The sequence below is a fragment of the Dreissena polymorpha genome, chromosome 6 (genome assembly GCF_020536995.1).
Source record: "Dreissena polymorpha isolate Duluth1 chromosome 6, UMN_Dpol_1.0, whole genome shotgun sequence".
In the NCBI taxonomy this organism is placed as follows: domain Eukaryota; kingdom Metazoa; phylum Mollusca; class Bivalvia; order Myida; family Dreissenidae; genus Dreissena; species Dreissena polymorpha.
In genome coordinates, this window is record NC_068360.1 from 29,571,509 (window position 1) to 29,591,381 (window position 19,873).

The 19,873-nt window shown below is 34.9% G+C and overlaps 3 protein-coding genes across 9 annotated transcripts in view; all 3 read right to left on the reverse strand.

Annotated features, from left to right (window-relative positions):
* LOC127836417 (uncharacterized) overlaps positions 1 to 6,102 on the reverse strand; it is a 32,960-nt gene extending 26,858 nt beyond the window's left edge. Inside the window, exons 1-6 of one of the 7 annotated variants that reach the window (XM_052363048.1) lie at positions 5,396 to 5,618; positions 3,453 to 3,513; positions 2,987 to 3,166; positions 2,396 to 2,678; positions 1,142 to 1,337; positions 776 to 892 (exon numbers count right to left, since the gene is read on the reverse strand). In XM_052363048.1, the coding sequence (XP_052219008.1) occupies positions 776 to 892; positions 1,142 to 1,337; positions 2,396 to 2,628 (546 nt within the window). In that variant the 5' untranslated portion in view covers positions 2,629 to 2,678; positions 2,987 to 3,166; positions 3,453 to 3,513; positions 5,396 to 5,618. Of the gene's footprint in view, positions 1 to 775; positions 893 to 1,141; positions 1,338 to 2,395; positions 2,679 to 2,986; positions 3,244 to 3,452; positions 3,514 to 5,242; positions 5,260 to 5,395; positions 5,619 to 5,934 lie in introns of those variants that run through there. The other 6 variants (XM_052363045.1, XM_052363046.1, XM_052363043.1 and 3 more) reach the window with 6 other exon arrangements.
* Positions 6,103 to 7,281: 1,179 nt separating this feature from the next.
* On the reverse strand, positions 7,282 to 13,441 carry LOC127836418 (uncharacterized). Its single transcript, XM_052363049.1, has 8 exons — positions 13,256 to 13,441; positions 11,700 to 11,769; positions 11,128 to 11,403; positions 9,171 to 9,366; positions 8,904 to 8,975; positions 8,603 to 8,689; positions 8,295 to 8,445; positions 7,282 to 8,013 (listed from the first exon to the last, which is right to left on the reverse strand). The coding sequence occupies exons 1-8, from the start codon at positions 13,320 to 13,322 to the stop codon at positions 7,493 to 7,495; spliced, it is 1,440 nt and encodes a 479-aa protein (XP_052219009.1). The 5' UTR covers positions 13,323 to 13,441; the 3' UTR covers positions 7,282 to 7,492.
* A 4,277-nt stretch (positions 13,442 to 17,718) lies between these two features.
* The window catches only part of LOC127836394 (H/ACA ribonucleoprotein complex subunit DKC1-like), a 33,710-nt gene continuing 31,555 nt past the window's right edge, over positions 17,719 to 19,873 (reverse strand). The window contains exons 13-14 of the mRNA XM_052363004.1: positions 19,714 to 19,860; positions 17,719 to 18,709 (exon numbers count right to left, since the gene is read on the reverse strand). Of these exons, the coding sequence (XP_052218964.1) occupies positions 18,623 to 18,709; positions 19,714 to 19,860 (234 nt within the window). The 3' untranslated portion in view covers positions 17,719 to 18,622. The remainder of the gene's footprint in view (positions 18,710 to 19,713; positions 19,861 to 19,873) is intronic.

Sequence of the window (19,873 nt, forward strand, 5' to 3'; positions counted from 1 at the left end):
TCGGCATTAACTATGTATTCTATTTTAAAATTATTTCGCATGAACCAAGATCATTTTATCATTTTAGTCTATAAGGAAAGAACTCATGCCTTGACAACTTATCACGACTGGTGGATCATATTGACACATAAGCAGACACAGTTTAATGCACTGTGTGACGTATTTTGCTACGACTTCAGTTGACAGCATGTCAAGCAGTGTTGAGACGCCACAGATGGACTGAAGATAAGTCTGATATCTCAACAGAAAGATGTTTTTACAGTTGACATATGTTTTTGAATTCAAAATACATGTACTTGGATACTCATTTCCGTAAATCTCTGTATGTCAATGTAACAATATATTTCTTAAATAAACCAAAACAACGCACGGTAAAATGACGCAATGTAATTTTCTGGATGGGAAATAGGTTAAAAGACCGCCCCAGGATCATCTAATAAAATATTTTTTAGGTTGAAATATCTTCCTTATTGTTGTGAAAATGGGATTCTTCAGTTAACTTAATTATATCAAGTAAAGGCATTTAACTTCAAAACAATGCAATCTTTGAACAAACCCTTTAAAGAACTTACACACATTTGGATTAGTATTGATACAGTGCTCTGCACAGAAAAAAGACAGTTTTTAATAAAGTATAATATTTCATTATAAACTTGTCATTATAAGCATGTGTCTGTAAAGTTATGCATAACGAGTCATGTCGAGCATTTAATCGATTACTCATACATGTATGAACACATGTATTCTATTAACTGTTTGACAATATATAACCAACCTTAGATTGTTCATCTGTCATCTTCACCACAGCGTCTTTCCTAGAGTATGTTAGGTACAACTCTGACATCACAATTCTTGTCTGGTCCATTTCTTTGGTGCAAAATGAGTACGCTTTCTGAAATCATGTTTGTAAGTTATGTTCCAAGTACGTTTAAGTACTAGTAATGAGTAATGACTAAGGGTGGTGACACTTTTTTCTCTAATTTACGTCATGACACGTCTTATTATATTTATTGTTCGTATTAATTTTTAATAATCATGCAAATACTTTTCGACATGTTTTCATTGAAAAATCTTGGTTTTACATTAAATATTTGTACATTTGTCTTTAAAAACAATGCATAAATGTATCGTGATGAGTTACCATTACGATGTCCAGTAAGAAGGTTACAGTTTGCCTCTCAGTGAGACCCTTGCTGACAGCGGTAAAAGCGTCCGTCCATTCGTTGTCGTACAGTTCACTGAACATCTCCGCCAGTTTTGTAGGTCTGAACTGGTCACTGAGATCGGCGATATTCGGATTGTTGGCAAGTAGTTTCACAGGCATCAATGCACGTAATCTTAAAACAAACCATCGATACCGATTTTACATTTTGCACATTACCAATTTAAAGTGAACAACGAGTACAATTAGATTTAATTTTGAATTTAAATGTTCTGAGTTCTCGTAATTGTTCTATTCATTCGATGTTGGATTTAATTATTACCCAATAATGTATTTCATATGATGTTTGAACGAAAAAAATGAGAATAGCACGCACGACAGAAAGGAAGCAATAATACAAAAGTTGTGTGATTCAAATTGGGACGAATTTTGAATTATAACTGCATTTAGTGTTTACTAAAATACATTTTTCAATTATGGTGTGGTTGTGTGTTGCGATGTTACGATGTCCAGTAAGAAGGTTACAGTTTGCCTCTCAGTGAGACCCTTGCTGACAGCGGTAAAAGCGTCCGTCCATTCGTTGTCGTACAGTTCACTGAACATCTCCGCCAGTTTTGTAGGTCTGAACTGGTCACTGAGATCGGCGATATTCGGATTGTTGGCAAGTAGTTTCACAGGCATCAATGCACGTAATCTTAAAACAAACCATCGATACCGATTTTACATTTTGCACATTACCAATTTAAAGTGAACAACGAGTACAATTAGATTTAATTTTGAATTTAAATGTTCTGAGTTCTCGTAATTGTTCTATTCATTCGATGTTGGATTTAATTATTACCCAATAATGTATTTCATATGATGTTTGAACGAAAAAAATGAGAATAGCACGCACGACAGAAAGGAAGCAAGAATACAAAAGTTGTGTGATTCAAATTGGGACGAATTTTGAATTATAACTGCATTTAGTGTTTACTAAAATACATTTTTCAATTATGGTGTGGTTGTGTGTTGCGGGGGTGAGCCGGAGTACCCGGAGGAAATTCAGCCTGTCCGGTATGGTGACCACCAACCAAACTCACATGCTTCAGGGAATGGGGAATGACCCCGGTCGCCTAGATGAGAAGAACGTGATCCAACCACTGCGCCAACCGGAATAGACTATACAATAATAAGTGCATGAACGGTCTACTATATTACAGGCAACGTATTTTTCTAATTGCTTGCATATACCTTGTAAGAGCATCCTGTTTTTCAATTTCAACTCGTATTAGGTCGTCCTTTATTTTGGAAGTATTTTGAGTATATTGCCAGGTACTAGTATCATCTTTCCTTGCTTGATTTTCAATTTCCAAACGCCTCGTCAAGTCCTCAATTGTTTTGTTCTTATCTAGCATTTCCCTTTCAAGACCATCATTATGTTTCTGCAAATCAGAAATGTCTTCCTCTAATCTTAAAAATGGCATAAATTAAGCTGGCCTTCCTCTGCAATTTCACGGACACCAGGGCGCCTCATCTTAAAATTACAAAAAACTATAACTTTACTAATATACAAATGACATATAATTATGTCTGAACATCAATAGGAATTTGAATGAGTTCTGAGACGACAATTATTGCTTTTGAACAATAAATTAAAAGGTGATTGAAATGTGCACTATATAAAATAAAAACGGTTGCTAAAAATGAAATAAGCACGCCATCCAAAAAGGAAGCTAGATTATGAAATCATCATTTAGCACCTTAAATACAGGCAACGTCTTTAAAAATATTATTGTGTCTAACATACAACGTGCAATGAAGATATCATAAAATAACACTTACCTTGTGCATCCTGTTTTTCGGCTTCAACTCGTGAGAGATCTTCTTTTAATTTGAAGATGTGTTGCTTGTAACGCCTGGCATTGCGTGTACTGTTCTGTCTACCATTTTCTAAATCTCTTGTTAAGGCTGCGATTTGCGCATCCTTCTCTAGTATGTCCCTTTTTTAACCATCTATTTTTGCTGAAAGTATTTCTTTATCCGATATTTCGTTAACATAATATTTTTCAGGCCTACTCGGACGGAAGAGTCGAAAAGCTCTGTAAGGTCATCAACGGAATTTATAATTGTTTCGTTTCAATCTGAGAAATTAACCGGCAGTACTGGTCCATATTTTAATACACTGTGTTGTTCATTGAATATAATAATTGAGATAATACAAATTATCCTGGACTTTTAAAACTGTATTGGAAGAAAACGTTTTAGAAGAACTAAAACTTTAAAATGTACACTTTTATTAAAATCTTACGTTTTAATCCCGGATCCTAAAACATCTATTGAGGCCAGCGCTTTCAGTCTGGTCCCGAATGCTGCAATATAGATCATTTTATAAATTTATCCACCAACTGTCGGTGCTTGTAGCCACTGATTTGAATTCATTTATATTTTCAAATCAAAATAGAAAACGGTAGCTATATTTCCATGTATAATTGAGTTGTGGTAAATTAAATTTCAACCACTGTCGACCTACGGATCGCGTTCGGCATTTTTTATGATTTTATTTACAAGTTCTTCAAATCTTTGCGTAAAGATTTTTTTATAATAAACGAGCAATTTTCGAACAGCATCCATGCACGTATGTAAAAACTACCTGGTCGATTTTCAAACAACTACTATATTTTTGTGAACCAATTTTCCTGGATATGTTTAAATACAAATGGAATGGAATAATATTAAGTGTCAGATCTGAATGGGTAGTTTTTGAAATTGTTCGAGTACAGTGCAAGGAGGTAAACGAACTTGAAACGCGCTAGTTTTTGCTTCTAGATGCTCTGTGTGCAATCACCGGGACAAGCAATAATTTTTCTTTCATCTTTTTCCTTTGTATGACAATTATTTAACACGATTCCAAGTATAACCGTTTCGCTAGCAAAATAAGTTCATGACCTTTAAAAAAAATAAGACCCTTATTTTACAATGTATCATTTTCACATTTGAAGATTATCATGGCCTGAAGTTTGTCAAAGAAAAAGGGAATAAGTCAATAAAGTCATACGTGTAAAATATTGAGAATAAGAGGTTTGCTGGGTCTTATGTGAATATATAAACGGATTTACATATTAAGCTGCCTGTTTCTATGATGTAAAGATTCTGGCATGTTATTATGATATGTATAATACCACTGTTTTGTTAACACAATGCTACATTCACATCTCGTGATTGGCGTCACGATTAAAATCGCAGTTTTCAACGTCATTTGAAGTTGACGACGTCATTTCGCAAATAACGTTATGAGCTTGATAAGTTAAATATATGCAGTAAGAACGCTCAAAATGTTACAGATATAGAGGATATGTGTTGCTTTTGGTGAATAATCGTGTTTTCGTTTATACCTCATGATAAAATATGACATTTCTGTAGTGAAAATAAACAAATTGTTATTTTTACCGGTGAAAATAACAAATTTTCGGAACTATTTTTTCTATTTTTAAAATATTATGTCAAGATTTACATCAAGATTTATATATATTTTTATGATCACGAGTGAATCAAAAAAGGATATTCCATCAAATCCAACAAATTTTCTTTTTATTTTATGCTTTTTGTCACCGTTTATTTACATTGTAAAAGTATTATTCTGGAAACAATGTTTAGCCAGTCGTACAATTGTGACATCTCGTTTTGATTACAGTGAATTATCTTTTTCAATTTGGTAAAGTTTCTTCTTATTATACATAATAATATTTTACAACGTATATATGATTAACAATCCAAGGTTCTCCGTACAGGAAACTTTCACAGACTGTTGCTATGGCTATGTAATATCTTTACATCGTCTGAGATGACACGCTTTCAATTCAAATGCCTCCTATACAAATTAAGTATACTGTTACGTACGGGTCCCGTAGAATTCATATTAATGTGTTTACGCTTATAAAAACAATATAATCAAGGGCCGTCGAATGTCAACCTAAATCGAAAGTGGGATTAAATTTATTATCAAATTTTATAATACAATACATGCATTAAACTGATAAACATGACATAACTTTAATAATGTGCATATTCACAACTTTGAAAAAGAAAGATTATATTTACCTGTACAATGAATGTCCTCGAACAAGCTAATCATGCAATATGTTAATGTAATGTACAAAACTCAAACTTACATTAAACGTTATCAAAATTGATTGAGTGACCTTGAAATATTAACTATTTTCAATGCGAATACTTTTATTTACTCTTACTTACGGTCTCAGTGTAATCTCTTCCAATTTTGACCGTAATGTGTTCAGTAGTGGAGAGAACGAATGTCCCGATGACATTTTTATTAAATCTTAACACACGTCCATTTTCCAAATCGAAACAAGAAGAAATTCTGATGGTTATAATTACCTTTAAACTTAGTGAGGCTAATTATAGAGTCATTTGATTTTAAACACTAATTTACCGAATGCACCTTTATTTTACAAACTAGCAAACTGATACGCTTTACAGATACATGGCTTTTTAAATATAAACGTTTTGTATGTATCTACGAGCTTATATAACTATGTCAGTGAACAACATGGCCGATTTATATATTGTTCGCCATTTTCAAAGCAATTGCAGGAATGTGTATCATGCTTTCAAGATAACTTTCGTCATATATTGTGTTAGTGTGATAGTGTATATTATTATTTTATAACAACGTAACTGTTCCATGTGAGTTACTAGAAGAACGATTTTAACAAAAATAAATACAGTTGATTTAATGATGCAAAAACGAAAGTAACATTTAAATATCTTACGTCTGATGATCATAAAAAGAAACCCGCAACTCTTCCAAAAGCATCTTGTCGGAAAACGCATAACGTCCCAGAGTGGATGATCTTGTTGCGTCGGCCTGGAGCGAAGGTCAGTTTCCTGCTCCAACAACTTTCCAAACTTAAAATTATCTGTGCGAAATGCACGTCTATCTCATACTTTATCTACATTTCACATGTACGATACACCTGTGCGGGCATGTTCAAGCGAGTACTTGTACTTTTTAACGTGGTTCAGAAATAGTTGATTAGTTTATTCAGTTAATGATGAATGTAAGCTTCACACATAATCATTATTCTGAACAATATTTATATAAAGCATATCACCGTAAATAAATGCACGTTTGGAAGTAGCACAATTTATTCTGAATGTTCGATGTTTATGATTTGCATAAACCCCTATTGTCCTCTATTCTGCCATTCATGTACCGGTACCTCTGATCAAATAAACATCATGTAGGCATTTACATTATTCCGGCATCATGATGCTGGTTATATATAGCGAGTTTAATGTCTGTCCGACCTTCTGTCTTTGCGTCCAAGACAGGTACAACACGATTTCACCGGTTCGTCTTACACAGATCGCTTTTTTAATAGTTACACAGTTGATGCTTATAACCGGTCCTATCCACACACATCACCCAATCTAACTTTGCTGTTGACTTAATTTGAAGACTGAAGTCTTGAACTAGGCTACTCGTTACAGGCCTGGACGATTGAACTATGAAATGTATCATCAACACTGCTTGCAACAACTTGTCGATACTCACACCCATATCACACATCTATACTTTCACATACTATGTGATTGCGTCTGCGTTATTATTCTTTTAAAATCGAATTAAAATGCATATTGCATTGACTAGTTACTAGTATACGTTATTGACAATTGCTACGGTTGTACTACGCAACAGTTATGATAAAGTACCGTTATATATGATAATCGGACTAAAAAACAGCTGCATCTACACATTTTCACATGTTTATACCTCTTAATACTTCTAAAAGTATATGGTATTTTTCCTGATTTCTGCACGGGGTAACACTGTTTTCTACTTTTTTTAAATATAGTCTTGGAAAATCTGCTTTTACGTTAAGGAACATAAAGACGTGTGCAATATCAGCTGAATCTATGTACTTGTGTTATGAGTCGGCTGTATCAAATCGCTATCGCTAACCAATTTTCGAAATTTTAATGCGAAACATTTATCTTCACACGTGTATATAAAGTTAATATTTTACTTTTTCTTGATTCACACAGCACTGCTAGACTATCTACCAGGAGCTACGGCATTCTGTTATCCGTTATATAAAGAGGTCAACAATACAAAGTTGTATATTTATACTCTCTGAAATGCAGAGTGTAGTTTAATCATCATATTTTTATGAAATTTTTTCAAATGTTATACCACATGATTATAGCATACCTCAATGTACAATTGCTTGCAGTTTCTATAAAAAATACATGTTAATTTGTATAGCACAGCTCAAACTAAGGTATGTTAAAAAGAACATTAGTATATGCTTGACAAATTCATAAGTATTAGTAATCTTTCTTCCATGTCCATTGTTCTTCCTCCAACCTGCCCACATCACCCCGTGTCCCCTGTGCCACACCTTTGCCCAACATGGGGCCTCCCCGGTGCAGGTAAATCACCGGCCAGACGATGTACTCCAAGTAAGGACCTCGTGTTGTATACTCTTTGAACATGTTCCGATCAAATAGTAGTCGATTGAAATATCCATGCTCAACCGAACTACCTTCAATGTCTAAAACTACATGACTTGTCTGAATGGAATCCGCTTTGAGTTCGCCCCGAATAATCTGCTCGTTATCTGCGCCATTGTTCTCTGCATATATTGAGTGTTCTTCGTTGTTGAATTGTTCTTCGTTGATTTTATCTTCAAGATTGTTTTGAAAGTCTTGTTGTTTCCGTTCTAGAGTTTCCTGAACGAACTGAGTTTCAGTTGGTGAAATTACCGCGGTAGATTGCTCAACTTTGCCAGAGGCTATATCTGCCGCATCATGTTGTATGTTATTTGCAGGTTCTGTCGAAGTACGGTCTATAGGAACATAACAGTCATCTAATAATACACAATTTCAGGCATATCAAGTATTACTCATGATTACCTTAATAACCTTTGATTTCGCTTATGATTACAAATATCATTACAATATGTGTTCTCTATATCTATTTAAGTTAACACATCAGTGAGGACATTTACCTAGACAATAAATCGCGACTAGTGGTACGTTTGCAAGCATTAGCAGACACATTTAAACGCTCGCTACAAAAAGCATCACAATAAAAATCCTATATATTTATGTAACTTAATATATTAACCTGGACAACTAATGACGACTGGTGGGTCATTTGCGCACATTAGCAGGCAAAGTTTAACGCTCTGCATGACATATTTAACCAGGACCTCAGTTGACAGCGTGGCATGTAACGTTTGGATATAACAAACCGACTCAAGATTGCCCTTGTATCTCTGAAAACAAAAGTTAACTTTCCGCATTCCACATCAATAGTTTTCACAATTTTAATGGTAATCAATGAGGTATATATGTAATCAAATTGCTCTCTTGAACTTATGCAAATCAATAGTATACTTTTTTGCTCAATTTCAAATTGTGTAGTAACAAAACCTTTGTAATCCGCTTGGTCATCCTCACAACAACGACCTTTCTTGAGTCTTTTAGAAGTTTCTTTATCTGTTGCTCGTTGGGCAAAGACTGAAATGCATTCGATAAATAATATCAGTTATTAATTGCTACGCACGGTAATTTATAATTGAATATCAATAGCTAGTTAACATTTCGTACATTTAGTGCAATGTTGTTTTTGCAAAAGCCACTGACATATTCAATCAAGTTAAATAACCGGGAAAAAGTCAAACACTTAAACGTTCTTAGAACATACGTTGACATCGCAAATCTTAATACTTACATCATCGAGGTACCAGTCGGAGACCGTACGCCATGAATTGTCCAGCTCTTGGGAACAGAAGGAGTAAGCATCCTGGTAGAATAAATGAATGAATTTTTCAAAGCATGGTGTCAGGTAAATAGCGCAATAATTCCATGTCAAATCTTTTATTTAATTAATCATTCAAAAATATGCAAATTTAATGATTCGCAATTCAATGTAAAAATAAGAAATTGGTGTGTCATTAGTTCGATTTTTAGATCGACTCTGTAACAAGTAAATAAATACCATAAGAATGTCCAGCAAGAACGTTATAGTTTGCCTCTCTGTAAGAACACCGTTTACAGCCGTGAAAGCGTCCGTCCATTCGTTGTCGTACAGTTCACTGAACATCTCCGCCAGTTTTGTAGGTCTGAATTGGTCACTGAGATCTGCTATGTTCGGATTGTTGTCCCGCAGTTTCGTTGACATCAGGGCACTTAATCTTATATAAAAAAACATAACAATATACACTCAACAAAAGTTATAACCTACCACTTTTTAAAATTATTTATTTTGAAAACGGTTTCATGAAAAATAACCAAATTTCAAAACTCTTGGTTCAACCTTATTGTGTATCGAAAAATACTAACATCACATGTTTGCGGTAGTGCGGAATGGTCGTGCGGATAAGAGGTTTCGAATCCGACTTTGTGCGTGAAAATCACGTGCGCACTTATGAATTGTTACACACCACATCCTAACTCTACTGAAGTTGTCAACGGTTTAAAAAAAAACGCAACAACATGGCTAGAATGTCTGTGGTTGAGCGTGACAGAGCAATTGGAATGCTACGGAGTGGTGCATCCATAAGACAGGTACGTTACTTGTTTAAATTAAACTACGGATATTGAAAAAAATCGTAAATTAAGACACTATTTATGGTTTACGCATGGTGTTTAGTATTTTCATATGTTTTCAGGTTTCTAGAGTCTTACACAGGAGCATATCGACTATCAATGCGCTTTGGGAAAAATTTTAACGAACCGGAAGTGTTGCTAACATTCGTCGCCGTCCTCGCCGAGAGTTACAACTCATCGCCAGGACAGGTACATTGTACTAACACATTTACGTAACAGATTTTTACCTGCTACAGAAACTGCAAGGCAAAATAACGCAATGAACAATCGTCATGTTACTCCACAGACTGTAAGGAATCGCCTTAGAGCCGCTGAAATACGCTCTCAACGCCCTCGTAAGGTCCCCATACTCACTCCTAGACATCGAAGAGCTCGTCTTGTTTGAGTAAGGCGATATCTCAGGTATTCAAGAGCCGATTGGGCAAATGTCCTTTTTGTTGATGAAGTCAGAGTAAAGCTACGTGGAGCTCATGGCCGTATACGGATATATCGTCGCCGGGGAGAAAGAAACCACGATAATTGTTTGTTGGAGGTGGATCGTTTCTGTGGTGGTTCCATAATGCTGTGGGCTGGAATTTCGTTGCATACAAAACACCCAATAGTGCAGGTTAATGGCAATCTAAATGCCCTAAAATACCAAAACGATATCATTCAACCTTGCGTTCTACCCCACACTCGAGCGGATAGAGGGGTGATTTAAGCACAGGATAATGCTACGTGCCTTACTGCAAGGACATGCTTGCACAGAACAACGTACGTATTCTTCCATGGCCAGCGAAAAGTCCGGATATCAACCCCATTGAACACGTATGGGAATTACTAAAGAGAATGGTCCGGGAGCTGCCACAAAAAACACCTTACAGGACGTATCACGTGACGTAATGCAGGTTTGGGCCGATATAAACCAACGTGAGATTCGAAATTACATTGTCTCAATGAGAGCAAGGTGCCAAGCCGTAATTGCTGCCAATGGAGGGCACGCTCGATATTGACAATCCGTGGTGGTAATTGTGTTACTTTTAGTTTTTAGGGTGACCATATAAACTCACTATGTTTACCTCCTAAAATTATTTTGATACTATTGAAATTTGGTACAAATGGTGATAATAAAATGATAAAGTATTTGGTCTGATTTGTTTTTGCCAAGCACATTACGCAGAGTTTAAATATCCCAAAATATCAAGTGGTCGGTTATAACTTTTGTTGAGTGTAAATGTCTGTAATACATGAGATGTAATGTATTTCATTTATTTTGTCTTCATCAACATGTTAAAATGTCAAAACTTATAACACTTTATGTCATGATTTTTTAGTTCAGAATCTTTTAATCAAACAAAACACAATACCTTGTAAGTGCATCCTGTTTCTCGGCTTCTACTCTTTTTAAGTCTTCTTTAATCTGGGTTAAACGTTGGTTACTCACCCGGGTTTCATTTATTAAAGCTTGCCTTTCAATATCAAATTTATGTGTCAACTCTTCAATTTTTCTTTCGCACTCATTTTTCTCTCTCTCAAGTACATCTCGTTGTTTTCGTAGTTGTTCATTGGCTCTGACGACATGAATATAGTCGTCTGAATTTTCTTCATCGGAAGCTTTTGGCCTAACGAAACGTCGACAGATTCTGTTGACAATTCAAACACATTCAAATGCTAGCTCTTGATAAGGGTATTAAATGTACAAGCACTGTTTGTGTAGATGAATCTGAACATTGACATGATATACAACTTAACATGATAATAAAATATGCATGCGTGTGTATACCTAAAAGTCATTTCGGCGAAATATCATAAACAGTGTATAAAGGACAACATTTTTGACGTGACGATTTGATACTTTGCTATTAATATTCGGCTAAATACAAGTAAATCAGTGAGCTTTTTGTAAAATAAACGATTCATTAAAATGTATACCACAAACCTTGATATCCAATACCAGCAACATCTTTCACAAATGAAGATTACTATCGCCCTAAGTTTGTTATAGAAAGCTGAAAAGAGATATGATTCCATAAATGTATACGTGTAAAATATAGAGTCAAGATGTTTGATGGGTCTTACGTGCATATATAAACAGGTCGACATTTGAATCCCACTGTTTTCTGAACATTATGCCAACCAGTTCTATACACCAATTTTATTGTGTTACTATAACTGAGAAAGTGCTAGTGCGTGGCGATTGGTATTTGTGGTGAATGTCCTTCTGATTGTGTGTTTTTGTAAGACCCCAGATATGACAATGTTCCTGGTAACAATCTGCTACTATATTTTATTTGTTAAAAATCACACGTTTATCTCAAGTAGATGTTTAGTATCGTTGTGGTGCATTTAATATAAGGTTAATATTTTTGTATTCAATAAATGAAAGCAAAATTTAATTGTTACTCAGAGCCATTCGATTCAATTCAATCGGGCATCGGGAGTCTGTAAACATTATATAGGTCATAACTACACAAATTACATGACAATTTCATTAGCGTACAAAGTAAGGCTAAAACGAAAGTGGAAGATGTTTTTTGTGCAAAGTTAGCTGTTCAATGATGCAGTACATTGATCACTGCTCATTAAATAGATTGCATGCATTATGGGCATATACCGGGGTAAGCGAAAATTATTAATCAAATACGAGATAAGGTCATTTCATAATACGTTTTTCTGCATTGATACCTCTGAAAAACGTAATGCAAACTTATATTAAAAAAATACTATGCAATATGTATTAACTTAAGACAAACATCAGTTGTTTAAACTCTTACTTTCTGACGCAATGTCTTCATGTTCATTAGTAGGCAAACGGTGGTATTTGTGATCAGTTTCCATTTAAATGGTGTTTTGAAATCGAAACAGGAAGTTGTTTATGTGGTTGAATTTCTGACTACCAATTATAGGCCATTTATTGATCCCAATTGCATTAAAACGGCGACCTACCCGGCTGGTATTATGTCTTCTGGTAGTGACTGGTGTATTGTTTAATGTGCGAGGTGTATTTTGTGTTTGGTCCTATGTTTTGATTACTTCATTCAAGTCGCGAGCGCGGACAAGCGCTATTTTATAACATACCTGTTAACACTAAGAACGCATAAAGTAGTATATACATTGGCTTCAGTACATTCAGCATTTTGTCACCAATTTAATAACCAAATATTTAATTTAATATGAATATAATATAAATAATAAACACATTTTAAAAAAACTTTATAAAGAACGATTATCAAACATTCAGAAGCATTACAAATCTAGAATATTCAATATGTACATTACTTAAATTTGATATTTGTTATGGTAGTGGTTGTTTTAATCATTAAATCATTGAACATGCATTTAAGTACAGGTAAGTATACATCTAAAATTGAAAAATCAATATTTAAATTTAACCTAATTACAACACATGTATTTAGTTCATGTATTAAGTTAAAAATACAACATGAACACTAACCAAGTTACGTTTAAATCGAAAGTAGATTAAAACGATCTTACGTTTGATGAATTTCATAAAATAACTGCAAATTTTCCAACAGCAGCACAAATCAATGTCAAAACTCATAACGTCCCGAAAATGGGGATCGTCGCCCAACGTCAACCAAGAGCAAAGTTCAATATTCTGCTCCAAAACATATTCAGACCTGTACGAACTGCCGCCCACTTTATTTGGACCAAGTACGGAATACCAGCACAGTCATAAAAACTCGAAAGGATTTCATTTTCACGTCCGTCTATTAAAAGTTGTAATACATTAGCAGTGTTTATATCGTTTTAAATAGTATAAGGTTGTCTTGCGCGTTATAAATACTAACATACATTTTTTAAACAAATACTATTTTGAGATTTCAGTTGTGGCATAAAATAATTCATGGTTGTCGAATGATCGGTTACGTGCGCGCGTTACTCTGGGACTCCGCAGTGTTCGCTCACCACAACGAGAGCGCCGGTGGCGTTGAAAATCTATTTGCAAGATACAGGGAAGTTTCTACTGAAGTAAATGTTAAAGGATTAGTTGTCTGAATGTAAATGGCTATCAAACAGATTTTTTTTATAAAGAACAAGACTATTGCCAAGCAATTAAAGTCCCCTACCTCGCATGAAGCAGTAATATAATGGTCTCCCTTTTTTAAAGGCACGTAATTCTTTTAAGTTTGCCTTGTAGATGGTTATTTCCTAAAAATAACTCGCTTTTGCCAATAACAGAATTCTTTTACTAACAAAACTTGTTTTAGTTTCTAAGAACGTTTTTCACGTAAAACGGCCTTAGAAAAATTCACTAAAAATGGTGTAGGCAATGTTTTTTGGAAGAAACTGTTAGAAAAAAGTTTCTAAATGTAAAATTGTAAAAATTACGAAATACTATATTAAATATCTATTTCGTCTGCCCAAAATCAGGGAAAAGGATAACCGTTTCCCCATGTGATTTTGAAATGCGGTATAACAAAAGCCTATTTGCGTTGCAAATAGACTAAAAAACAATATTACGGACCATAGATTATTAAAAATTAATTGAAAACTTACATGACCCAAGATAAGTGATATTAACTGAGACATCAATATCTGTTCCGGACATAAAGGACCGTTTACAGCCTCGTGGTTTCACCAAAACAAACTTAATATTAGTAATGTTATGGACCTTTTCACGTTTTGGTAAATTGACAAAATTTAAAAAAATGTTTCAGACAAATTTTCGTTGAAGTTATGATATCTGCGAGGAAACAGTAATACTGAACATTTACCGTGCTCTAAAATATCCATTATATGTTTCTTTTGATGATTTAAAAACCTGGAAATTATAAAGCATTGCAACGCCAAACGATTGAATAATTTGGAGAGATGTGTTGTTGTCGTTATATTTTGTGATAGTACGAGGATTGCTTATATAAAATACAACACTTATAGTTATTGTATGAGCACTGATGGCCGTGTGGTCTTATCAATAGACCAATGGCTCAGTCGTGCCCTGTTGAGCAGAGGCGTATTTAGGTGGGGGCTAGGGGGCTAAAGCCCCCCCAGCTGGCTGGCTAGACACGATTTTTAATAAAAATGAGCCCCTTACAGTTTCAATCCACTTGTGTATTTCCTGTCATATGTCCCTTATTAAGCCATAAACAGCTGTCGATTTGTGTGATTAGCCCCCAGGCATGTGTACAGACGATCTAACTTTCGTCAGCTAAAGTGCACGCTTCATTGACTGTAAGTAATAAACTGCGCTATTTGATTGGCTGAAGAAGAAACATTCAACTAATGAAATTCATCCATACATTTAGCTATAGATAAATGTTTACAAATGGCTGCCGCATGAGACTTGTGAAAAACAATATTTCAATTTGTAGCAATTAAAGAGTTAAGACGAACTCAATGGACAATCATAATTATTTTTTCGGTAATTTCTTTGATGAATTTAATTGGTATTAGCTCTTTAGAGTGATAATCCTTTTGAGTAACAAGTTATTGCCAGTGAAATTCAACTGCACACTTAATGAATGGCAATTATTTTTTTAAATTTTTTTTTTTACAAACCGGGCTAACTGCTTTGATGTTCATCCATACTTTTTAAAACTAAAAAAGACTCAAAAATGAAGAATTACTTTGCTATATGAAACTAAATCATTTTCTTAAAGCGTGAAAACATCGAGGCAGCAACACCCGAATTAAACTACACAGAAACCTAACGACTCCCTTTGTTAACACTTTTGTGAACGAAATGGACACCCGATTCAGTGATTTGCAGACTAAGGCAGCCATGGGATTGAAGTTTATACCTGAACAAATGTGCGCCTCTCCTGTCAGTGCTAGTGACCTTGAATGGTTCATTGATGATCTCCCTTCCCCTCAGTCCCTCCCTGCTGAGTTGCACTTTATATGGCAGGCTAGTTGGAAAGGTTTACCCAACCCACCTACTACCCTTCAGGGCTCTGTTGCACATTGTGATTCCCAGCTATACCCCATCATTTACACTGTTTTGTCCATATCATGTGTGTTCCCTGTTACATCATGCGAGTGTGAAAGGAGTATCAGTGCCCAAGGACTTGTTAAGACAAAACTAAGATCATCAATGGGTCAGGACAGGTTGTCCGCTGTGTGCCTGCTTTCCATTCATAGGGACATGGACATAAACATTTTAATGTTGTACCTAAGTTGACCTAGTAGGATATCCAACAAGGTTAAATAGGAGGTCCACCCATCTAACTCTGTTAAAAAAGTTATGGATAAAGTTAATGTCTCCCACCACTTTAGTGGTTTGAGAGACATTTGATTTACCCCTGTGTGTCTGTCTGTCCGTGTGTCTGTCACACTTGATGTGTGAACTCAAGTTCTTATTTGTTTTACATGCACTTTTATCATGCAAAATGCTGATTAGATAGCAGGAAATCGCATCATTTCAAGGTGCCATTTCAAAAAAAAAATCGTCGACGGAAGGGGACACCCCTCCCGCACCCTCCCCTGTTGAGCCCCCCCTCTGAAAATTTTCTGGATACGCCTCTGTTGAGGGTTACTTTTTATGTCCCCCAACACTATAGTGGGGGACATATTGTATTTGCCCTGTCTGTTGGTTTTTTGGTTTGCGTCAAACTTTAACATTTGCCATAACTTTTGTAAGATTGAAGATAGCAACTTCATATTGGCATGCATGTGTATCTCAAGGAGCTGCACATTTTAAGTGTTGAAAGCCAAAGGTAAAGGTCATTCTCCAAGGTCAAACATATTAGGGACAATGTATTTTTACAAACACATTGTGTTTTTTTTTCAGTTTTATTCTTGTATGTTTACTGGAGCTTTTTAGATCCAATGTTTACATTTATCAATATAAAGTATTTAATGACAAACTTCAATACATATACCCCGAGGCTACCAAAATCTGTGAAAAGGTCCCTTGTATGGACTCAAACTTGTAAATGAAAATTATTTATGAAGAACAGCAGCACATGAACACATTAATTTTAACAAAACACGGAATATAATATAGAAATTTGTTCGTGTCAGTGTAAGATTGTTTGTTATTTCACGAGTGATCACAGAAAATATATGCACCACGAGTGAAAATATTATTCTTCTATGATCAAGAGTGAAATAACAAAAGATCTTACACTGACATGAAGAAATTTTCTGGTTTTTTTTTATGTCTCTTTCAAGAAAATAATTCACAGCTGTTTCCCTTTTGCTGGAAAGTTACCTTTTCTCCCGTGGCGTGTATTTTTTTATATATATTTGTTGCCATCGCAACCAGAATTGTTGACATAGGAACAAAATGAAATGACGTGCATAATCTCCATACTGCCATCTATCCACGTTTCAAGTTTCATAAAAAAATATGAAAAACTTTTAAAGTTATCGCAGGATCCAGAAAAGTGTGACAGACTATCTGACTGACAAATGGAGTGCAAACCATAAGTCCCCTCCGGTTTCACCAACGAGAAATCTCAGTGCTGTTGCCACAACTTTACGTCCATAAATACGGTATTTCGGGTTAATAATTTGACAGCGTTTCCATTGATTTGTGATATTTTATCTCATATCCCTCTGAAATAAATGGCTCAGCTAAAATAAGATTTTAAATGATTTATGGGCCATGTCAGAAAAAAATGCCTTGTCCCATGGCGAGTATGATTCTATTAACAGATTTATGTAATTTTAAGAAATCTATTAAGGGTATCGCCGACAGGGTTCTTTTAAACCTTAAAATACTCCTTTAACATCGAAATTAAATACCTTAATGATATTACTTCAATACCTTAATTTGCTTTGTTAAATACTATATAAACCTTCCGCTCCTTATCATAGACCCAAAAGGTTGACTTCAAATAGACACAATAATGCAGAGATTGTTCCGTTTCAAGTATATGACTCTAAATGACCAGCATAAACGTGTAAAATCAACATATGCTTTATGATGAACACGTTATTTTCCAACATACTCAATACAGATGCAATTAAAATCATAACAAATAGAAAAAAAAGGCTCACATTTTATTCATACATGTTAAAAACCAATTTTTCAAGAAGTTCATATAAACAAAAAGTATTCAATAACAAGTGATAGATGCGCTATAAACACACATGAATGAACACAGAGTTGTGCTTATAAACTCACAGGTTCATGAGCACATAGTGAATTTCATAAAAATATGTATCATAAAAGTGCAAAAAAAAATTCCTGCTGCACTGTGCAAGACAGTTGCAAGGGTTTTACACTTCAATCTACAACTCATTTTTTGTCTATGTTGTTTTGCTTTAAACATGTATTTATATAATTATATATCAAACAATAATTTTTGTATTTTTATACAAAATATCAGAAAAATTATATTTAGGATTTCTAAAATATACATGTCCAATGCAATTAACTATTAATTTATAGCACATATAATGGAACATATATGTTACAAATTTAATGAGAATGCCCATTGAATGATATTTCTGCTTTTTCCACTTCACTTTTTGGTTACCAATTCTATGTTTTAATGATCATACATGTTTACCAAATAAGCTACATAAGATCGTGAAATGCATTTAAAGAGACAAAACAACAAACAAGTTTTTTACTCATGACAAAACACATTAAAACGTCTTAATTGTTTAAATGTAAACATTAAATTCACTTATATCTGCATACCCTAATACAGCAGCTGGCATAGAAGCATGCTGGTGAATATATGGATTAGATGCAATTAACACACGTTTGATGCCATGTGATGCCCAGCAGCACAGTTTTTCTATAAAGACCCTGACATCACAGTGGTAACTTACTACAATAGACCTTGACATCCACATCAAGGAGTTAAAGAATGTTCTACAGGTAACCTTGACCTGCATTTAAGGATAGTTCAAGAATGTTCACCATGACAACAAGTTCAGTATTCACTCCGAGTCACCCCCTTCCTTCTTGTGCTTTTTCTTTTTTTTCTTTTTCTTGTCTGGAGACCCTTCTGAGGTGGGTGCCTGTACCTGCGAAACAATGTTACAATGGTTAGTTAAATATGCAAGGTCAGCTATGTACTGATACACATTCATGAACATTGACATTTGTATAAAAACTGTCCTCTTCACCAACCAACCGTTTCGAAGTACCAAGCAATCTCTTATACTTGTAGATGAATTATCAAGATCAGCTATCAAGAAATTATGTCTACTTTTAACGCAATAATGTCTAGAGAAAACAGCTCAAACCTTAATTAAACACGTTTTTTTTTAAAACAATAAACCTTATAATAATAAATAAATCGCAATATGTTTTAAGGGTGGAAAAATATTGCCTCTCATTTATTATGTGAATTTATATGCTGTTTCTTGTCAGTGCATAACAGTTAATGTAGAGAACATTTATTTTGGCCCAATAGTCAAAGTTGTTCCAAACAAGTGATGTACTAGTATAATGTATGACCAGCCAATACAGATATTTGAGCTGTGCTCTGTGAAAAGGGGGTTTAATGCACGTGCGTAAAGTGAAGTCCCAGATTAGCCTGTGCAGTCCCCACAAGCTAATCAGGGACAACACTTTCCGCCAAAACTAGATTTTTGCCAAGAAGATACTTTCTTAAAACGAAAAATATCATTAAAGCAGAGAGTGTCGTCCCTGATTAGCCTATGCAGACTGCACAGGATAATCTGGGACGACACTTAACGCGCATGCAATAAACCCCCTTTGCACAGCTCATTTCATTTTTCTGATTCATTGTTTAGATCTTAACCCTTTCAGCGCTGGAACCGAATTTTGAAGGCCTTTGCAAACAGTTTGGATCCAGATGAGACGCCACAAAACGTGGCGTCTCATCAGGATCCACACTGTTTGCTATTCTGATAGTATTCTTTGAAAAAAAAATCGAAGAAAATGCTAATTTTAGAAATTCAGCAGAAAACATTTTAGCAGACGACAAATTCACAGCATGCAAAGGGTTAAAGCACTGATCTGCCTAGAGGACTTTACTGCAACACACATTGCCAGAACCCACCTGTTGTTCAGGAGCAGGACTGACTGGCTCATCCTTCACCTTCTTTTTCTTCTTCTTTTTCTTCTTCTCTCCATCACCATCAGGACCCGGCGTTGTAGGGGTCATCATGGAGGTCTCAGCTTCAGACCCACTGCTTTCGTGTTTCCTCTGAAAACGAACA